Here is a 23,103-nt window from a genome sequence, read left to right on the forward strand (position 1 = left end):
TAGATTTTTTTTCTGTAGAGATTACCTACTAATTGGGAATTAATCCAGGCTTATAATGCAAATGAATGCCAAGGTTGTCTAAAGGCATCCACAGAAATTTATTTTGGGCATACTGTTAATCTCTTTTCCATCAATCCCTTGAAGCAAAGAACTTGTTTCTGATGAATCTGAGCATACTGTTAATCTCTTTTCCATCAATCCCTTGAAGCAAAGAACTTGTTTCTGATGAATCTGAGCATACTATTAATCTCTTTTCCATCAATCCCTTGAAGCAGAGAACTTGTTTCTGATGAATCTGAGCCAACCTGTTCCTCTTATTGTACTGGTTGGAAGTTTACTTAGAATGTTACCATAGCAACTGATTACCAAGGTTTTGTAAAGCATGCATCACGACGGAGTCTATTGTCAATTTCTCTTCCGTCAAACCTTTGCTGCATAGAACGTGTGTCTTATAAATCTGGGCAAGCCAGTTTTTATTTTTTATCTTTTGATACATGTAGATGTAATAGTTAGCCATTTTTAAGTCTAGCTCTTTGCGGAATGAAGGTAGCGCTGTGGAATTTGTTTGGCGTCAATAATTTAATTAAAAGCAAATACCACTGACTTAAACAAAGTCGACCAATGAATTTAATTTAAGACTTGGCGATTATTTATATTTTTCTATAGAGATTTTTTTCTGGTTGGAAAAAAAGAAAAAAGAAACCCAGAACATTATTACATCAACTGATGGTCAAGGTTGTCTTAAGCATGCGTCACAATAGTCTATTGTTAATCTCTCTACCATCAATCCTTTGCCGCAGAGAACGTGTTTTTGATAAATCTGGGCCAACCTTTACTCTTTCTTTCAATGGCTATTATTACTTGCACTCAGTTAAAACCTGTGTCAGTCGCTGATTGGTCAGAGTTGATGCGTCAGATTGTTAACAATCGATTAGTTGAGACAAACAAGCATCGTTTGGAGGTTTGTTGGTAGCGTGATGATGTAGTGGTTATTCCCAGATACAGCAAATACTTTGATGGTCTAAGACGTGACTCTGTTTCTTACAACTCCACTGTTCTCTTTCTACTGAGAGTTTCGTTACATATTCTGTTTCTACAATTGATTGGTCCAACAGAAAACAAGCATATTATTTACTTGACCTCTCACCTATCGCCAGACCAGTTCAACTCTCTCCATTGGTTCTCAATAAAAACGTTGATAACAACGTTGATCAGCCAATGTGCAGAATCAGCAATAAACGTAAGAACCATATAACACTCACTGAGCTTTGTGACTGAACCTCGACTGCACCAGAGCCAACCTGAGTTGTACCCTCCTTCAATTGAGCTTGAAATCGCCTTTGGAACTTGTACATTTTCCTTGAAAGTGGGGTGCGTATATTGAAGCCAACGGCATGCACAATATTTCTCATTAAGCTTTCTGAAACATTGACCGCATTCTACCCAACCTAAATTCTACCCAACCTGAATTCTACCCAACCTGAATTCTACCCTCTGATGTTTTCATGCAATGCTCGGCTGAAGAAGCAACAGCCACTGAGGAAGAACAGAGCAAGAGATATCGTCTAACTTTACTTTATTTAGAGACAGTTTGAAGTGGTTGTTAGTTGCCGTTTAAAGCCACTGTTTGGGTGCTAAAAAATTGCTGTTGAATTGAATTGTTACAATTTGTTCAATCAACAACGCGGGTGAGGGTCTTTTCTTGCTGAAATAATGGGAGGACTTTGTTTGCCTTCTGTTTTGCTGATTCTCTTCACCATTGGTATGAGTTCTGCTCATTCCTGTAAGCCTCAGATGCTGTGTCCATCCGGCTGGGAGTCATGGGGGGACTCATGCTACAAACTTCTTGAAGAACGAATGACTTGGAATAGTGGGACATTGAAGTGTCAGGAGGTGGGTGGGGCGATGGTCGTGCCTTCATCATCGGAGGAAAATAACTATACACTGAGTAAAACTATCGATCATATGTGGATTAATTGCAATGATTTCAAGATTGAACGGCAGTGGGACTGCACTTTAGATCACAGCGGTTATATGAACTGGAACCTGCCGCATGAGCCAAACGGTGAAACTGGAGAAAACTGTGTTGAGCTTGTAAACTCAATCGAATGGGGTCTTGGTAAATGGAATGATAACAATTGCTCAAATGAATATCAAGTTCTTTGCAAAGGTGAGGAAGTTAAGTTAAAGCAATGGCGCCTGCTTGCGTTTTGTCTGACCGGCCACAACTTATGTGATATACCGACTAGTAATCTCCGTACCTGCGCCACGGTGTGCGACTACGACCCCAGATGTCGCTCTTTCAACTTGCAGCATTTTGGGACAGGTGAGCGATTTTGCCAACTCAACAATGCCACCCGCCACGAAGCCGACTACACCCAGTTTGTGCAGTCCAAGAAACATTTCACATGTGTTTACGGAGAAAAATAGTTCAATCAAAACAAAGAAATAACACTCAAGTAACAGAAACAGCCGATCGTAGTCTTTTTGCTCAAAGATTCATGCCAAAAGTTTGGACTACCTGACTACTTTAGAATTTTAATTAACTTTTATATGGAAAGGTTTGCTTAACACAGTGTAATGACTATTTTTAAACGATTTGGGTTGTTTCTGAAAAGAACCGTTGGTTTCAACTTCAGTTAGCTATCTTGTTATCTTTTTGCTTAAGCAAAGTAGGTTAAATATTTAGTTGAAACGTTGAGCGAAAACCAAACAATCTCTCAATTTCGTTAGGAGAAAAAACTACAAAAGAACTGCAAAAAGAAAAACATTATAAAAAGTCTATCAGTAAAACAACTCAGCCAACAGGACTTTTGGCGGAATATCTAAGGATTGAAATCGACTACATCCCCAGATGTCGCTTCTTCAAGGTGCTGCATTCTGGTACAATAGCACCCTGCCACGAGGCCAAGAAACCTTTAACATGTATTTATGGAGAGAAATAGTTTCAATCAACACTTTTAATGCACTATGAGTAAAAACATAGAAAGGATGCTCAAGTAACAGAAACGGCCGATCATGGACTTTTTGCTCAAAGATTCATAGCCCAAAATTGGGACTACTTCAGAATTTTAATTAATAATTGTTATATTTTCGTTTTAAGCAAAGTAGTATAAATATTTAATTGAATTTTTGAGCGAAAACCAAACAATCAATTTTGTTCAAAGAAAAAGACAAACAAACAAACAAACAAAAGAACAAACAAAACGAAGGACATTATGAATAGTCTTTCACCAACAAAAATCAGCCAACAGGACTTATGACAGAATCTCTAACTGGGTGCAAATCACAAAATTTAATTCTTTTTTTGATTGAAATCGAGAGCCATTGTTTCTTGAGGTTTGAGGATGAGTATTAAAAAAGAAGATATATCAGTAAAGTTTGATTAGTTAAAACTTATCAAACATGTGTGTCAAAGGTATAGAGCTGATTGTGACATGTATCTCGATTGATGTTGATTTTAAATAAAAGGAAACAAATGAATTATTTTGAGAGAGAATCATTTGTAAGGAAATGTTCTGGAACTGGTAAAAGGGGTATGAGCCAAATGGTAGAACTCAAGAGAACTCTGCTGCGGTAAAGGGCTTGAAGTACAATGCTTACAAACTCGTAAAAGATCATACATTTTATGCACGTGTGACCCTCTCTAATACTTAAGAGAGTCGTATAAGGATAGAGGCTAACGGTAAGTTGTTTTCTTTACACTCGGTGCACCAGTTTATTTCCTGTAACAGACGAAGACAAAATACATGTTGTCAGGTCTTCGCTGGAATCATTATCTTAATTAACTTGTAAAACAAATAATCACAGAACAATACTTATATACAAACAATAATAGATGAAATCGTAAATGGCTTTAAATAAACAGCTATGTCTCAAGATCATGACATGTGATCTTAGATAATCGATGGAATACAACAAAATGCAACTAAAACTTGGCCGATGCTCCTGATCGGAAATGTTTTAAAGAACAAATACTTATAGCAACTCTTGTCAAATAAACTACAAGGTTATAGTTCAACAAATAAATAATGAACTTGTATTCAGAAAACTAAACCGGGACAAATCTTTAGTCCGGCAATCAATCAATTCCATTAAATCTTTAATAATCTCAAAATGAATAAAAATAGAATCAATAGTGGTTGAAGATAAACACCAGTTTACAATAATGTACATTGAATGATGATTTTAGAGGGAAAATGTATGAAAATAAACCAAAAGATTATTACCTGTAACAGATGAAGAAAAAATACATGTTGTCAGGTCTTTTCTGGAATCATTATGAGGGTGGCGGAAGCGCACGAAATTGGAATGCTGTCTAAGAGAGGGCGCTTCTCTTGAATAATTAAATGTTACATAATAATTAAGTGCAATAAAAATAACAGTGGGGGTACAATTTCTATGACCGTCACACACGTGTTAGCCATAAATTGAGGCGCATGCTGGTCTTGATATGACAACCTACAATCACAACCTTGATGTAATTTTTTTTCACCAGGTAAATCTTTCTGTGCCTCGATTGGGAAGCAGATGACAGAGCTTGGGAATCTGTTTCCCATCACACTCAAGAGGTGAGATTTGAATCATTTGATTTTGTATCCCATTATGAATAATTCTGTATCATACTGCATTGCATCTGTTGCAGTATTCTAAGTGAATCATATGTGAGATGCAGTACTACCCAATCTGGTCCCCATTGATGTATTAATCTCATTGCAGCATGCCTTCCATAATCACAACCCCTGGAATCGTGTTAATAAAATGTGCAAGCATATATGGCGCAGTAAGAGGCTTGTGGTCAATCTACTATAGATGCGTGGTAGCTGACAAATCAGGCATCGAGTCAGAGAGCAACAGGTCCCTTCTCACTCTTTACTGAATTTGCTACAAGTTGAACTTCATTCAGTGTAGTTTAGGGTATTCGATTTAAAACATGGTTTATTTTAAATGAGATCGAGTTGCAATACTTGCTTTTCAACATACACGTTGTAAAAGCCCTACAATCTCTACAATGTTTGTAGATACAGATGTTCATGCAAGCAGTTTTATATGGGAGCCAATGAGCATGTTTTGTCAGTGTCTCTTTTCCAGGGGTTAGTGGCGAGGGGTGGTCGATACATTATACATGTATTACCCATGAGAACGAGGGTGATGAATACCATATACACCTTTCTCTCTCCTGCTGGAGAACCACCATGAAGACTGCCGTCAAGTGTTGAATTTCAGAGCACAGACAATAATAATAAAAAAAAAAAAGTATGATATCAACTTGTGACCCAATTTGGGATCGCAGTCCACTTTTATATCATGCTTCCATTTGTCCTGAAATATCATTTCCAAATCACAACCCATTTTTTCCTTCTTTTGTATCTAGTAACGGTAATAGCGGAGGCAAGTCAGCCAACCCACCTGCCCTTTGTCAATGGAGTGAAGTTCCTAATCACCCTGGTCTCGTCTGCTGTTTGACTCAGACTACAAGTATCCCAGTTCTCTTGATGGTTGAACCTGATCGTATCAGCATTCAGGAGATTAAAACACTGCCTGCTAAGGCCAAGGTTTGTTACTCTTAAGGTATTTGGGTTTATCAGCTGGATGGTTGAAGCAGCAGGCAAAGAGCTTATCCACATAGATGTTCCTTTACTCAATTACAAAACACACTGTCCACATATTTACACTAAACTTTTATAGTTTGAAGTTAAATAGCCGAATTGGCCGAGAAACAGTACACAAAAAAAACATAAGTAAGGATGAAAATTTATCTTGAGTCTTTATGTTCAATGATCAAAAAGGAAAATGGGATAAAGGTATTGTAATGCTACAGTGTATGTGGGATTTGAGGCATTACATGGTGAGGGTTGCGGTAACACCATTTGTGTACCTACTATAGGTAGATTATGTTCCTTGGAGAACTTGTCTTGCTTCTCAGAATTCAGGAGACATCTCAGTTCTAAAAGGAACTGTCCTGCTTTTCAATTATTACCTACATGTAAGTAGTAGTCCAAATTGACTTTATACCTTCCACCCAAAACAGAACAGTCCTACTCAGTACTGAGAAATCTCTGAAAATCTACTCGCGGTAGTAGAATTTAAAACAAGACAAGTTCTCAAAAGAACATACATGTAATCTACCTAGCAGACTTCAAGTAGATACATACACGGGGTTACCACAAACCAAAAAAATACACTCATCTAAGGGAAATCAAATGCTTTGGTAAGATAATTAGCATCAGTGGAAGTGTTGTGGTTGAGCGGTTAAAGGGTGTATGTACTTTTTGTAGGACAAAAAACAATGTCCACAGATTTACACTAAACTTACACAGTTTGAAGATAATGATAGTAGAAAGCTTCCCTGAAAATATTACGTGCTGAGGTGCTGTAGTTTTTGAGAAATGAGTAAAACAATGTCATGAAAATAATTTTTATTTTAGCATGTAAAAACAAATTTTTATGACATTGTTTACACATATCTCAAAAACTACAGCATCTTAGCAAGTAATATTTTAAGGTACGCTTTCTACTGTCACTATCTTCAAACGGTGTAAGTTTAATGTAAATCTGTGGACATTGTGTTTTGTGTTGCAAAAAGTACCCAAATCCTTTAAGAGCACTGAATTCAAACTCTGATTTTGATCAGCAGAGTGTGGGTTCGAATCCCCTAGTGCTGATACTCGTGTCCTTAAGCAAGACACTTATTGCATCACCCTTCGGATGGGACGTAAAGCCGTTGATCCCATGTGTTGTGTAACGCATGTAAAAGAACCCAGTGCACTTATTGAAAAAAGAAATTATCTTTCTGTATAAATGTGTGCACCTTGAGTACCTTGTTGGTAGTTACGTGCGCTATATAAGACTTTGATATTATTATTGTTAAAACATTGTACTTGTTGTTCTTCATCTGTCTCAGGTTCAAGACATGGTTGCTATCCGTCACTCTTCCTCCTCTGACCAGCATCGTACTACCCTGATCTTACTATGTGAAGATGGTAGTCTACGTATCTACATGGCTAATGTAGATCAGACTGGCTATTGGATGTCAAGTCGGTTTCAGGCTACGGGCCCAATTAGTACTCTCAAACCTGCACGCAAGAAGAAAGTCACCAAGTCTGGCGCAAGTAAGTCTTAAGATGGCAAGAGTTTAATGAGATTGAAGGAAGTACATGTACTTGTATGTTGTAATTTGATTATTTATGCAGTCCACCTGCAGAACACTCGATTTAATAAGTCTCCTTTGTCATTTATCTGCGCGAGTAGGCGTGATTTTTCATTCGTGACCTCGGTTTGAATACTAATTAGTACAAAGGGCTTCTGAAATTCAGTCTTTTTTGGCCTTTTCTGGAAAGTCTCAACCAAAATAATGTACCAGTAAATTGAGACAAAGAGCATATCTGTCGTTATGTATTAAACAAATCGGTGCAACTCAATTTTTAAATAGAGAAATTTGTACGTGAAAAATGACTACAAAAACAGAGAAAACAAGTCACAAAAACACGGCAAATTTTCCCGTTATGAACGTCGGCAACAGTCCCCAATTAGTATGCATGGATAGATTATTTCATATTCTACCTAGAAATGTTTAAACCGAGACTGGGTCGTTCCTAGTCCAGTCAGGATACAGCGATTTCCACCGTTAATCTAAATCTCACATTACGAAAAAGTCAACTATTAGACAGAATGGTTTTCTTGCACGGGTGATTGGCTGACGATGGCGGCATCGACTGATAGGGCAGCATGCTGTTTTTCGTTGGCATGGTACCTTGACCACCAAGCCTAAATTAGTCAATAACAAAAGTGCCCGTCTATACCATGGGCTGAATGAGCTGATTCCATTCAGCCCATGGTATAGACGGGCGCTTTTGTTATTGACTAACTTAGGCCGTGTCCGAAACGACGACTTCGGCTACAGCTACGTCTAGATCAGCGCGTCTACAAGTGTTGGAGAATAGCAGACGTGCGCGATCTAGCCATAGCTGTAGCCGAAGTTGCCGTTTCGGACACAGCCTCAGGCTTGGTGGTCAAGGTACCATGCCAATGAAAAACAGCATGCTGCCCTATCAGTCGATGATGTCATTGTCAGCCAATCACCCGTGCAAGAAAACCATTCTGTCTAATAGTTGACTTTTTCGTAATGTGAGATTTGGATTACAGTGGAAATCGCTGTATCCTGACTGGACTAGGAACGATCCGGTCTCACTTTTAACATTTCCAGGTAGAATATGAAATAATCTATCCATACATACTAATTGGGGACTGTTGCCGACATTCATAACATGCAAATTTTCTGTGTTTTTGTGACTTGTTTTCTCTGTTTTTGAAGCCATTTTTTTCGTACAAATTTCTCTTTTTAAAACTTTAGTTGCACCGATTGTTTTTAAACATAACGACAGATATGCTCTTCGTTTCATTTTACTGGTACATTATTTTGGTTGAGACTTTTCAGCAAAGGCTGAATATGACCGAATTCCAGAAGCCCTTTTGACTAATTAGTATTCAAACCGAGGTCACGCATGAAAAAACGCTGCATATCCCTGCAGATAAATAACAATGGGGATTAGTGTACTACAGGTAGACTGTATGTGTGAATAAACATATTGGTCATAAAGTAGTAGAAGTCTTTCACCATTACCTTCTGTAAACCCTGAAAGTTATTTGTAAATCTGTGAATATATTTTTTTTTCCTGTGCCGAAAGTGTATAATGGCTTTAAGAGCATTTCCACGAAGATGGTATTTTATGTCGAACGGATCCCTTTTGTGGTCAAACCAATTTCCCTTCCTTGGTTTTCATTTGTATGGATTATTTTCTTCCCTCAGCGGGTCGTCCCTCTGGTGTAGTGAGTTTCCCCATTGATTTCTTTGAGCATTGCCTACCAATGAATGATGTTGAATATGGTGGCAACGATCTACTACAGGTCTACAATGTACAACAAGTCAAGCACAGACTCAACACTACAGGGATGTATGTCGCTAACACAAAGGTAGACATTCACATGGATACCATGTCAGTAGAGAAAGTTGCCTAAAATTTTTCCAAAGCATGCCGACTTTTTTTCTTCCCAAATATGTTTATGATGCTTCAAAACAAACAACCATAAAAGAACTGTTCTTGTACCATGCACAATGCATAACATACATGTACTTGTAAAATGCCAATTGTTTGTACACGGCTAGTAGTGTGCAATAATGTTGGGTCCCGAAAACAACAAATTTGGCGTGCAATATTTGAGCTGATAACATGGTTTTGAGTATGTACATGTACATGTACCATTGAAACTTTTAAAAACTACAGTACAATACAAAGTCTTGCTGTGCCAGGAAATTTATTTTTTTGTTTCAAAACTGCAGTTGCATGCCAGAAACACTGGGGCAAACCCCTTCTCTTAAAGGATTTGAGTACTTTTTGTAACACAAAACACAATGTCCACAGATTTACGTTAAACTTACACCGTTTGAAGATTATGATAGTAGCAAGCGTACCGTAAAGTATTAGTTGCTGAGGTGCTGTAGTTTTTGAGAAGTTTTAAAACAATGTCATGAAAACACGTTGTTACATGCTAACATAATTTTCGTCTTATAATCACTGAGACGAAATTTATTTTCATGACATTGTTTTACTCATTTCTCAAAAACTACAGCACCTCAGCAAGTAAAATTTTGAGGTATGCTTTCTACTATCATTTTCTTCAAACTGTGTAAGTTTAGTAGCTATAAGTGTACTTGGTTATTTTATGTGCATTACACATTAAGCAGCTGAACGTCCCATCTGAAGCAAGTTCAATGTTAAAAAGCATCCCTTGAAATGAAGTGCAAAAGGCTGGTGGACCAGTGGAATGAAAAGCGAACTGGTCCTTCTGGCTAGTCACTGAAAACAATTCTAACTCAATCAGCTATAATCACACAAGCGGGAGTAGAACACAGAAAAATATTACATTTTTAACATATTTATTGTAATGATTGTAATTCAAATTCAATTCAGCCTCTTGCTGTGACTTTTGAAACATTTTAAATAAACCAATAAATAAACCAATATAGCGCTTTGGCGTCCCATATCCAATGAGGCCGAAAGCCGAGTTGGATATGGGACACAGAAGCGCTGTATTTTTTTTGTATTCGTCGAGCGCGCTTGTGATAACAAATTTATCTTCCTGCCTCATAATTCAACCTCTTAAAGAAACAATGCACGCGCAAAGTTTACAATGTAATTTTTGCATTGACCGTATGCGGAGCGAGATGCATTGACACTCACAGTACGCAAAGTGCAATATAAAAGCTAGAGTAGGTTATCGCCTGCTATTACACTCCTGTTGAAGCAGATGATTTGAGGATTAGTGCGTACTGGAAGATAAAGTGAGATATAACATACTTGTACTTTTTCTTTTCAGCCTGGTGGCTTCATGATTGAAGTGATTAATAACAACTCTTCCATGGTGATGGTTGGTGTACGTGTCCACGTTGGGGCCCAGTCTGTAGAGAGAGTTCCTTCATACCTAGAGGTGTTTGGAAGGAGTACACAGGTTGGTTCTCATCACAAATTATGTAAAGCATATTTTTCGTGACATTGTTTTACTCATTTGTTAAAAACACCTCAGCAAGTAATATTTTAAGGGAAGACTTTTACTATTATTATCTTTAAACTGTGTAGGTTTAAAGTAAATCTGTGGACATTGTGTTTTGTGTAAAAAACAAAACACCCAATCCTTTAATGTCTGAAGAAGCTGACTGCTTTAGGGGCTAGTCAACATACATGTACATGTACCCTCATGTGATGGATCATATTGGCATCTAATTCGGTTTCTTTTTGAGGAGAAACTTGAACATTGCTCAACTTGGCTTCAACTACATGTACATGTACCTGCACGTCACATCTGAGTTAATATTTTGCTGCTCATTTCCCAGCAAGGCTGAGAATGAGGGATAAGGGCGCCCAATGTCAAGACTAGATTACTGCAACTCGCTTTTGAACGGAACCACAAAGAAAAACATAAATCGTCTCCAGAAAGTTCAGAATAAAGCAGCCAGACTCATCTTTAAGACCGGTCGTCATGACAACATTTCACCACTATTTCAGAAATTGCACTGGCTGCCCATCTCAAACAGAATTGACTTCAAACTTTGTCTGCATGTCTTCAAATCCCTTGCCCACCAGTCACCATCATACATATCCGACATGCTACAACCGTATGTCCCACCGCGTTCCCTACGCTCTTCCTCAGAGAACCTCTTGGCTGTACATCGCACCGTCTCCAGAGCTGGTTCGCGTGCTTTTTCTGCTAGTGCTCCAAACCTGTGGAACTCATTACCATCACATCTTCGCCATGCAACTTCACATAAACAATTCAAAAAACTACTTAAGACTCACTTGTACAGAAATACTTGACTCGTTTACTTCACTTTACATTGGAACATCTTGGGTTTGGATTTCTTTCTTTGTTGCATCTTCTGTAGGCGCTTTGTAACCTTGGGAAAAAGGCGCCTCATATAAATGCTGATATGTATGTATGTATGTATGTAATGTACTTCCCTTTTACAATTTGTGTGATGTTTGAATTGGGCTTGAATTGTTTGCATTGTTTGAATTAGGCTTTCTGTTGCTGGCCTTACTAAAATGAGTAAATTTATGATTTGACAAATGGTTATTTTGTTTTTAGCTGACATCGTCTCGAAATCGTTGGTTTGACATTCCCTTCACAAGAGAGGAATCACTAACAGCCGATAAGAAACTAACTCTGTTCGGTAAGTTGTGTCCACAGGTGTCAAAACTTGTGTTAGTTTACTGTAGTTCTAAATAATGATCCTGATGGGGGTGGGGAAACATTAACTTAATCTTATTATCGGATAGTGTCGATCAGCGTCGCTTGGGTTTGAGGTGCCTGGGGGAAAGGTTAGAGCACTGTGCCCCTTATTAGTACTCACTTTGTCTTTGAAAATCTTAGCATTATTTTGAGATATTAGTAGCAACCATAAACTTGGATATTAGTCACAATCCAAAGGGGCACTTGTATCTCAGGATGGATATTACCCTTGTTCGAATATATTATCTTAACAAAATTTAAGGCACCAACCCAAGACAATGCTTAGTTCACCCCCGCCCTCCACTTGTGGTATGCATTCTGCAAAACTAAAACTTATACTTTTAAGCTGTTCATCAATTGTTAAGGAAAGAAAGGTTGCATACACATAAATGTATGTAATCTTTTGACGCAATTACTGAGATGGAAGTAATAGTATATCTGAGTTTGGAGAAAGGATGTGGTTGGTAACATGTTTAAGTTTATGAACTGAACCACTTCATGGAGCAAAACTGTGTTACACAATCCCCATTGTACTTTGCTATCCCAGTGGGCCCATCAGTTGACCCAGCTGGCGTGACCATGGTAGACTCCATCAAAGTCTATGGTAAGACTAAAGAGAACTTTGGCTGGCCAGATGACCCTCCAGATGACTTTCCATCAACCACTGGGGCATCTAATCTACCAGCAACATCTAATACTGTAGCTCCTTCCACTGAGACTGAAGCTGTGGTCATTCCTACACCAGTATCGTTATCATCACTGGATAGACTGGTAGCTTCATCATTGGAAGTCTTGGATGGCTTTGTGTGCTTGATTAGCATGGAAGACAAGGTAATAACTAGTTCTTATATAGCGCAGTTTACAATAACCAAATCAATGCGCTTTACAATAGTGCCCTGGTCATTTGGCCAATAACTTTCTTTAATCTTTCTCAGTTCCCGTGGGAATATACGGCCTGAGCTACTCATTTATATCCCTGGATGAAGAAAATTAATTCTAGTAAACTATCTTGCTCAAGGACACACGTGTAAATTAATATTCATAAATACCTCAGACAGTTTCGCTATTCCTATTGGTGGAGAGCGCGTCACCTGGGGGTGTTACACTCTGTTTATAACCCGTTAGTCTTAGTGCAAGACGTTTCTTGTTAGGGGCGATGCGGGTGCTGGTAGTGAGTTGGCCGCGGTGTGTGTGAAAGGAAAACGAGAACGTCTTGCACCAAGACTATATGCGCACGAACGAATCCGGAAACTGTCGGAAATAGGCGTCTCAGTCATAACAGTGCAACACACGGACGTACAGAGCTCAAGCACGTCGGAAACGGATAAGTTTTACACAGTTTCTTACTTTATCACGCCTTTTAACCAGGCTCGGGCCTTTATCACACGGCAACGACCCTGCCTGTTTTAAACGGCCGTTAAAGAACTTGTTGCTACCCTTTTATTCCCTTATTCACTCACTGGCTTACTTCAATGTCTGACCTAGGGGCCTTTTTTAAATTTAAGCTAAAGCCTGGTTCATACTTCCTGCGAATGCGAAGCGAATTTTGACGCCATCAAAATTCGCAATGAATAATTAGCATCAGTTGACTTGTGCTAAACTCCTGCAAAACATTCGCTGCGAAAACAGCCCTTTGATGTCAAAATTTAATTTGCATTCGCATGTGCAGGAAGTATGAACCAGGCTTTACGCTCCAAACCTGGCTTGGGATCTGTCATTAATTTTGAAGCTGTGTGTATTTTGCACAATGCTTCAACATCAAACAGAGCCTGTGGTGGAGCATTAGTAGAGTTTGGAAAGTGTCTTGGAGCATGTTTGTAACTCACTCAATAAGTTTTGTGTTTTTAGGCATCTTGTATGTACATCCACTATTTAATTGTATAATTAAGTTATTTTATTACTTATTATATTTCTTTACCAAGGATATACCTAAACAATCAAATCTAGTTTCCATTGGGGCTCTGCATATACATTATTACATATTAATGTTTACTACTTGAATATTTTACTTCATGCTTACACTGTCAATTCACTGAGGAGTGCTTGACCCAGCATTGAACCATCTGCAATTGTTTGTGTCATTGTGTTTGCCATTGTTACTACTTTTGTTGTTGTTATTGATAGGAGCCAACTAAGCAGACTATTCAGGACTTAGCTACAGAGCTTCTGACATTACCAACACCATCTAGTGTTCAATCTCATGCTAAGTCTCTGCTGTCAACCATGCAGCCGTCTAGTCTGGCTTATCATAATCACAAGGTGAGATTCCTCATATTCAACGGGTAAAGTCATTTGTGGCTCATTGTCTCAGTGACATGTAACAAAATATGAAAGGGTTATAATACACTGAGTAATTGAGACTGATTTGTGAGGTTAATTTGACATGAAGTGTAAACAAATTCTGGAAATTTTAAAGATGGAACTTTCCAACAATCCAGACCAAAGTTGCGTGATGAGTTGATGGTTAGAAAATGTAATAGAATATTTTTCTAAATATTTTGGGGTTAAAAAATTTTTTTTTTGACTAGAATGGGACTTGTGGATTAACGAGCCAGCGCTCTCCAACTGAGCTCTACTATAGCGTTCTCCCTTTGTTGTCAATTTTGTTTGTTTGGGGTGCCAGTCAGAAGCCATGCAACTGTTAACTGCCATATACATGTATAGCCAAGGATCACACCCGAGTTTATGATACAACCTAGGAAGTGGCAGGAGAAGGATCACCTAAAGGGGATGTGATATTTAGTTTCAAATATGATATGATGTTTTGTTTCAAGTAATAAACCACATAATATTTTTGGTTGCAGAAAGTATTCTCTAAGATCTTTTTATCGGTTTACCTTTCTGATGCTTAAGATTTGTTAATAACTATTCATTATCGTAAATCAGCTTTTAATAAATGATTGACATTTTTTTACTGTCAAATTATTAAACTCAAATGGAATACAGGATCAAGCTCAGATGCAACGTGTGGTTCAGTGTTTGGGCAGTGTTACCAGCGTACCCCAACTACGAGCCGAGAGTGCTCCCTCTTGTGAGCTATCACAGGAAGAGCTACATCAGCTGGATCCAGAAGCTTATCAACGTCTTGTGGTGACAGCTCGCTCAGTGGCAGTGGTACGACCAATTAATCTAGTTCGCTTTGCAGATGCCTGCCAATCCTTCACAGCCCGTAAATCTGGTAGGTGTACAAGAAAACATTTCAAGATGAAACTCAGAGTGTTTTAATTTTTGTCATTCTGACTAAAGGACGAGTCACACTGCAGCGATTACGAAAACGATAACGATCACGACGGGAAGAGAACGCGTTCTATTGGTTGAATTGCTCCACGTAGAGTACGCACACGCTCATTCAACCAATAGAATGCTTTATCTTTGCGCCATTATCTTTATCGTTCTCGTTATCGCTGCAGAGGGAATGGGCCTTTTAAGCCTGGTTCATACTTCCTGCGAATGTGCATGTGAAGCCAACGACACATGACTGTTTTCGCAGCGAATGTTTCGCAGGAATTGAACAAAGTTCAACTGTTGTGAATTTTTCGTTGCAAATTTGTGACATTAAAATTTGTTGGAAGTATGAAGCAGGCTTTAATTGTTTCATAAATAATTACTGAATTCTGTTGAAGGCAAGATGGTACTTTTTTTCTGAAGATAATCAGAGCATACTGATCAAAATGTGAATTGACAGACCATTGGTTCTTTTCAGAACCACCTTAATTTGTAGGAGCGATCGCCACACACATGATGTTACTGCAAATCGCTGTGGCGAACGCTTCTACAAATTGAGGTTGTTCTGAGTGAAGATACAGTTTGTTGACTCTAGTCCGTTGTCTGTAGTTCTTGTCTTCCTAATTTCAATGATGTTAATACATTGTTATCAATACAGCTTACTTGCTAATACCTTGCTATTACATACTCTGATTGGTCAAAACCCGATCACGAGGGGATGTATTAACATGCGATCTAAAGACCTGCTCAGGAAACTAGCGAATAATAATAATAATAATAATAACCAATTTTTTATATACATTAGTACTTTTCACACCCGAAGGGCGTCTCAAAGCGCTTCCAACATTATTACCCCTGGTCACTGGGCCATTTATTTCATTCCTTAAACCATCTCAGCTCCCTGGGGAGTATACAGCCTGTGCAACATTAATATGCGCTTCTCGGCTAAATCAATCACAAGAATCATCTCTGCCCTCAAAGGTACCCATTTACCCATGGGTGGAGAGAAGCAATTATAATTAAGTGTCTTGCTCAGGGCCCCTGAACCAGCAAATGTTGTGTACAACTGCTCTTCCTAGTTCCAATGATGTTAGTACAGTATTATCAATACAGCTTTCATGTAAAGAATAAACATTTCATTCCAATTTGAATGGATTTATTTCAGATCTTGAGTTGACTGACCTTGAAGCTAATGAAGATGAGTCCACCATGGAGACAACTAATAGCAAACTGACCGAGCTGACTGACCAAGAAGCTAAGCATTTCTTATCCAGGATGTTAGAAGCGTTTTGGAGACTTCATGCTGCTAGACCAGCAAACACCATGCTAGCACCTGCCTGTCTACCAGGTATTCAGACATTCAAATAGTACTCTGCTTACTGTATTTTCAGAAAGCTGGCTTGATTGTAACAATGTACATGTAATAGATGTTAAATTTGCATCGGGGATAGAGAATATCAAATTTGTTTTTTACCCATACACCGATGTGTGTTAGCACTGTATACTCAGTACTTTCCCGAGTCCTGTTAAAAAATATCACAGGCATTTTACTCGGGTGGGATTCGAACCCACGATTATTGCAAAGGGCACATGTATTGATATATTTCATTGAGTAAACATTCAGAACTACCAATGATTCCATGTACATAGTTCATGCTGTATTTATCACCAACATGTGGGTAACTCATACTGTACCCTTCACACTAACCAATCCCTACCTTACCCTGTTTTGTTGTCATTGACCCTTTGAATAAAGACCCTGTTAGGTTTGACTACACCAGGCCATTAGCGAAACAATGGCTGAACATTGCTTCAATTGCTGTTGGGTTGGAATACAAAACTAAGTTCCAAGAGTTGAACTTACAATGAGCCTAACTATAGATATTAATTTACTAAAGCAACTCTTGATTTATTTTTATCTGGTAAAATTTTGTGCAACACTTAATTCACCTGTGCTAAGCATTATGCACACATATCCACCTAGCTGTGTGTGTTCAAGGCGCAGTAAACCAAAAACAACAAAAGAAAACAGACACAACCAAATTACTCCTTCAAAACCTTTTACATAAGTTTTGAGAAGAGATTTGAATGTTTTGGTACAAAGACAAGCTCTAAGATTAGGTGGTAGAGAGTTCCAGATGCGGGCGCAGCTGAGGAAAAAGACCTGTCACCCCAGGAGTGTTGAGACTTAAGTTCATTGAGGAGAAGCATGGTACTAGATCAAAGAATTATTGACGGAGTGTTATTTTGAAGTAGTTCTGATTCTTTATCTTCATAGCTTGATAAAACATAGTGCAAGGTTTTTGTATTTGTTTTCCTCAAGATGGACCAAATATTGTTCCTTCCAAACCATATAAGAAAGAAGAAGAGAGTCCTTAAGTTTCTATATTTCTTGGTAACTGATTTTGCATTTCTCTTTGTGTCCGTCCAGGTTTGACTCATATTGAGATAACAGTAGGAGCGCTAGTTGAGGTCATCCATGCCTTTGCCAGCAGTGACTTTGACAATGTTACCCTGGCAACCAAGTTGTTTGTACGCCTACTTATGTGTGAGGTAAGATATTGTTTGATAGACGTTCTTAATACAGGAAATGAAGATGAGAAGTGGAAGTTAATGACCTTTGGAATTTGCTCCCTACAAACCTGTCGGGTTTTTGATATAACCAATTTCAGGACTTGTTCCTTTTTTCTTAGAAAGAGAAATGAAGAAAGTCAAAACAAATTTTGTAAAGGAGCCTCCTGAGCATATTTTTGGATTTAATGCTTGGAGGTTCTTTGTTCATGATCTTAAACGAATATTCATAAATACCCCAGACAGTTTCTCTACTCCTATTGGTGGAGAGCGCGTCAAGTGGGTGTGCATAAACCTTTTGTTAATGCATGCTGGAGCTCTGTTTATGCACACTGAGCGTGCTTCCGCGTTACAGGCGCGCAAAATTAATAGCTATCAGCGCGTAATCTAAGCGCGCGCACGTACACACAACCCACGCGCCTTGAACAGATTCTTTACAAAGTTTTGGAAAACAATATTTATAATATTTCATCTATAATATTTCAAACCTCGAATTTTCAATTGTTAAAGTGTCTATAACTGTATTTTTTTACGTTTTTTAACAAATGGCTCGGGCCTTTATCACACGGCCGCCGACCCTGCCGGCTTTAAACATACGCCGAAGAACTCGTCGCTACCATTTTATTCCCTTACTTTAAAGAACCAATTTTAGGATTCAACACTTTTGTCCAATCTCAGTACTTAAGCAGCATGCAGCATCAGAGCCCAGCTTTATTAAGAAGACAGAGCGTACCGATCGAAAATGTTGAGTTGAAACCAAACGTTCTTTTCAGAACCACCCCTACTCATTTAGAGACAGTCATTACATGGTGTTACCGCAAACCTTTCCATATCGAATTTCCACCATGCAAAGTTTAAAATCTTACTAATCCCAGCTTTGTTAGTTGGGTTTTTAATTTGAAACTGTTTTCATTCCTCACTAGGACCAAGCAGTGAGCTTTTCTGCCAAGCAAGCTCTCATTAAGGTGATGCGTCCAAGACACAAAAGACGTAAAGTGATCATCCCCTCCCCCCAACGTTGTAGCTCTCCACGGGTTGATCCAAGTGGTCCAGAAGATGAGGAGGGTGAGGAGAAGGTCTCTCATGGAGTTGGAGATATCCCACTGGTGCAAGAAGTCTCTGAAGTCTCACAAGATGAACCATCCTATGAAGTAGTAGTAAGTCTCAGTCTCACCATCTGTATTCCTCTCATAATAGTAATATAATAATAAGACATCTGTAAAGTGCCTAATGCAAAAAACCTCTAAGCGCATAAAGAGAACAACAAAATATACAATGAGAGAAAGATACAAATTATAAATAAGCAAATTACAAAAAAGCAGATCTTTAAACAAATTGGTTTTCAACAGTGACTTAAAACATTGTAAAGAGCTAGCCTGTTGAATATGCACACAGGAAGACTATTCCCAAGAAACGGTGCAGCATATGAAAAAGATCTGTGGCCATCAAAAATGGAAGAAGCTATAGTAGTTGAAAGCAATGACTGTTGAGATGATCGTAAAATCCGAGTAGGGGAATAACGATGAACAAGTTCAGATAAATAAGCAGGAGATTGACATGTTTGAGCCTTGAAAGTTAACAGAAGAATTTTGTAAACTGTTCGAAACTTAACTGGGAGCCAATGCAATTGCAATTAGTACATGTACATGTGTTATATGGTGAGAACGAGGCAGGCAAGAAACGAGGCGAGCACTCTGATTTACAATGTATCAATACTATTGTATCACATCACATCGTTGTGTGTCAGTACCATACAAGGTTTATAGTGCAACAGCATTGTATCTTTACATGGTTTTGTAGCTGCTAACCTATTTTTACCTCAGGACGGCTTTGTAGAGGTGCTGGTCACCTGTTCCTCCTCGCCACTCACTGGCTTGTTTTTTTTTTGCTATTTTGCTTCTTTGTATCTTTATGTATCGATTTGTATACTTTTATACCAGTGTAAAGTCTAATAAAACTAAACTAAACTAAAACCTCTATGAAGTTGGTTTGAGAAACCAATCTTTGAATACTGCAATCTTTATGCATTGAAGGCATTAACTTTGAATAATCTTACAACAAACATCATATATATGTTTGGTCTCGGATATGATCATTTGGTTTGGCTGAACAGACCTAATACTATAGAAGGATTGCAATACGCCGTCATTGACCGTCATCTTTGATGGCTTATCTAGGGAAAAGGGCACGCGCAGTGCGTACACGCGTGCCCTTTTCCCTTGTCAATACATCAAAGATGGCGGTCGATGACGCGTACTGCAATCCATCTATTGGGATTTGGATGAAGAGGTTCTCATTCGATCTACAAACAGGAGCAAGCTGAACCGATGGTGTTGGAGCCAGCAGAAGGAGGTGTAGCAGCATCAGGTGTCAATCAGCTTCCTCTTGAGGCCCTCCTAGGTGGTCGTAGTGGCTTTGCTCCCATGCTGGATATCCCCCCTGATGCCGATGATGAGGCCATGATGGAGTTGGCTATTGCACTCAGCCTACAGGAACAGTCCAATCAAGATGGGGGTGGTCTGAATCTGCAGGGGCTTGGTCTGGCAGGTCATCATCAGGGTCAAAGTTCATCATCTTTGGAGGCTGGGACACTGTCCGATACCACGGCATCTGGTAAGAAAATCAACAGAACTTATGAGATCTTATCCAAAATAATGGTTTTCAATTTGAACATGAGTTTGTGTCTGTCCATCATTCAGTGTTCAACATCACAGTCAAAGATACTCATCCCCTGCCAAAAAGGCAACAGATTTGTTGTTTCTTCTTTTAATTCTTGTTAACTGTTATTTCTTGTTAACAAGATTTTTTATTGCTTGTTTACTGTTTACGTTACTGTTTATTGTTTATTAATTTTTATATATTTGAATACAGTACAGTTAAATCTGTACACATAAAGATAGTTCCCAGAAGACACCATCTTTACAGGCAATATCGCATTTTGGCTTGCAGGTGCGTCAAGCGCTCAAATTAATAACCCAGCTGCGTCACTCACAAACCAATCATGCAATGAGTTTGTGAAATGTGTACGTGCTGCACGCCGTTCTCACGCATAACTTTGTGCTCCAAGTTGCACGTAAAGATGGCCAATTAACGTCATATTGCAACCTATCTATAGATAAACTTGTAAGACTTTTGAAAAACTAAAGTTGCTTTTTTGTATTTGTGACTGCCTAGCTGCAAGTGACGATGAAGGTAGTACAGCAGCCACTGATGGATCTACTTTACGTACATCTCCTGCTGAGCATGCTGGTAGTGGAGGCTCAGAGAGTGGAGGCAGTGCAGTCGACTCAATTACAGGAGAACACAGTGGTAAGAAAACTAACTGCAAGGGATACAACTAGAAACTGGAGCAGGACTGTATCTTCCTGACAAACAGCGGTGTACTGTACCCCCTTGTAACATTAAAGCAATTTTGTATTTTAAGACTACAGCAAGATCTTTGACTGTGGATGAATAGGACAAGATTTTATCTGAAGTAGGTTGTCTCCTAATTCCCAATCTACTCGGAAACTGTAAACAAATGCGACAAGATTTTATCTGAAGTAGGTAGTTTCTTGATTCCCAATCTACTCTGGCAGTAGATAAATAGAACAAGATTTTATCTGGAGTAGGTATTTTCTTGATTCCCAATCTACTCTGGCAGTAGATAAATAGAACAAGATTTTATCTGGAGTAGGTATTTTCCCGATTCCCAATCTACTGTGTGACTCTGTATATACATGAAGCAGGACAAGTTTTGATAATAGTAATTTAAAGGCACTGGACACCAGCTTGGTAGTTGACAAAGACCAGTATTCTCACTTGGTGTATCCCAGTGTATGCATAAAATATAATACCTGTGAAAATTTTGAATCAATTGGTCATTGAAGTTGCAAGAAAATAGTCAAAGGATTTGTGCATCCTTGGTGCACAAATTTGTGCGCTTTCAGATGCCTAAAAATGGCTGAAGTATTTTAATATTTGATTGAGAAATTACCTCTTTCTTAAACTACGTTACTTCAAAGGGAGCTAATTCTCACAGTAATTTATACTATCAACAGCGCTCTATTGCTTGTTACCAAGTAAGTTTTTATGCTAACAAGTTTTATTTAGAGTAATAACCAATAGTTTCCAGTTCCTTTCAAACAGCCAAGAAAGTATCACATGGTGTTTGATTACATAAACTGAAACCCCACCATGCAGTGCCTCATACCACACATAGGAAGTTACTTGAAAAGATATACATGTACAAGTACAATTTAACTGTTTGAAACTTGTTTTGTATTACCACTTGGTACAGCAAGTGGACGCAGCAGTGCCTATGGTGATGGTGTTCATGAACCAATAGCAACCCGTCCAGACAGTGCAGAGAGTAGTGGGGGTCATCCTAGTAACTCATTGGGTCATCCTATCGATGGTAGTGACATTCCTGATGGAGAGACAGAAACAGAACGTGATCATGTTCATCGTATGCATACTCTACGTCTACTCTTACTCAATCGTCTACTACAGTATCTGCCTGAACTCAGAGATGTAGGTGGGGTTAGAGCTATTCCATTTATGCAGGTGGGTGCTTTTCTCTTATGTCTCTATTGACTTATTCCTTGATTTATATTTTATGTGATGCTCCATGCTAGCCTGCAGTTTTTGGGACCAAGAGGTCCGAAGTGCTTGAGTCCCTCACACATTGATGAACATGTAATACGTGAGGGAAACAAACTTGCTTGTTTTAACAGGTCCCAATGTTTGAATACGGTACAGTCTGCTGTAACTACATCCTTTCAAAATGGGAAAACAAGAAGCACTTTTGTTGCTTTTCTCTCTTACTGCTCAGTTGGTAGAGCACCGGCTTTTCAATCCAGAGGTTCAAATCCTGCTCCAGTTAATTTGTCTTTGTTCTCCCAAAAAGAAATTGTTATGTACCCATTCAGTCGCTGTGCTGATTTAGTACTGTTTTTCCTTTTTGCGGAAAGAATTTTGTCTAACTGTTTAACAAATAAAAAATATTTAGAGATAGTTAAACAAGAAATGGTGATATTATTTACCAGGTAATTCTGATGCTGAGTAGCGACCTGGACATTGAAGATGAGAAAGATCACAATTCTCTAGACAGTCTCCTGACCACCATGCTAGCTGAGCTCAATATCAAGCGGAATGACTTTGGTGATGTAGCTGAACGCTCAGCTTTTCATGAGGTGCAGCTTATTATCATGCGTCTACTCAGTGTCTTTATGTCACGTACAAAGTCTGGAACTAAAGCAGCTAGTGAGGTTAGTATAAAAGCTACTCATTTATTCCACCAAGAACACCTTGCATGTACATTCTGTCTTTCCAAAGGTCATTGGGGCGTTAATTCTTGAAATTGTCTCAACTCTGTAACACTCTTTCAGAAACCCAATTTTTGTTGTTGATGGAAATCAGTACACTGTTCAGTTCTCTTTACTGTTTGGAGTTGTGAGTTAAAATGCATAATTATTTTTCTTTGTCACGCTAAAGCTTTGCAAGTGGGGTTCCAAAAATATTACAATACAATTGTACACT

General features: G+C 38.6%; 1 protein-coding gene across 1 annotated transcript in view; it reads left to right on the forward strand.

The window, feature by feature from the left end:
- LOC117303093 (E3 ubiquitin-protein ligase UBR4-like) overlaps positions 1-23,103 on the forward strand; it is a 134,122-nt gene that overhangs the window by 52,595 nt on the left and 58,424 nt on the right. Inside the window, exons 48-63 of the mRNA XM_033787171.1 lie at positions 4,499-4,571; positions 5,375-5,555; positions 6,905-7,112; positions 8,810-8,973; positions 10,378-10,509; positions 11,644-11,728; positions 12,335-12,618; positions 13,912-14,046; positions 14,734-14,965; positions 16,178-16,360; positions 17,444-17,565; positions 18,507-18,740; positions 19,896-20,196; positions 20,758-20,892; positions 21,863-22,128; positions 22,611-22,832. Coding sequence (XP_033643062.1) covers positions 4,499-4,571; positions 5,375-5,555; positions 6,905-7,112; positions 8,810-8,973; positions 10,378-10,509; positions 11,644-11,728; positions 12,335-12,618; positions 13,912-14,046; positions 14,734-14,965; positions 16,178-16,360; positions 17,444-17,565; positions 18,507-18,740; positions 19,896-20,196; positions 20,758-20,892; positions 21,863-22,128; positions 22,611-22,832 — 2,957 coding nt within the window. The remainder of the gene's footprint in view (positions 1-4,498; positions 4,572-5,374; positions 5,556-6,904; positions 7,113-8,809; positions 8,974-10,377; positions 10,510-11,643; positions 11,729-12,334; positions 12,619-13,911; positions 14,047-14,733; positions 14,966-16,177; positions 16,361-17,443; positions 17,566-18,506; positions 18,741-19,895; positions 20,197-20,757; positions 20,893-21,862; positions 22,129-22,610; positions 22,833-23,103) is intronic.

Source organism: Asterias rubens, chromosome 19, assembly GCF_902459465.1.
Source record: "Asterias rubens chromosome 19, eAstRub1.3, whole genome shotgun sequence".
NCBI classification, from domain to species: domain Eukaryota; kingdom Metazoa; phylum Echinodermata; class Asteroidea; order Forcipulatida; family Asteriidae; genus Asterias; species Asterias rubens.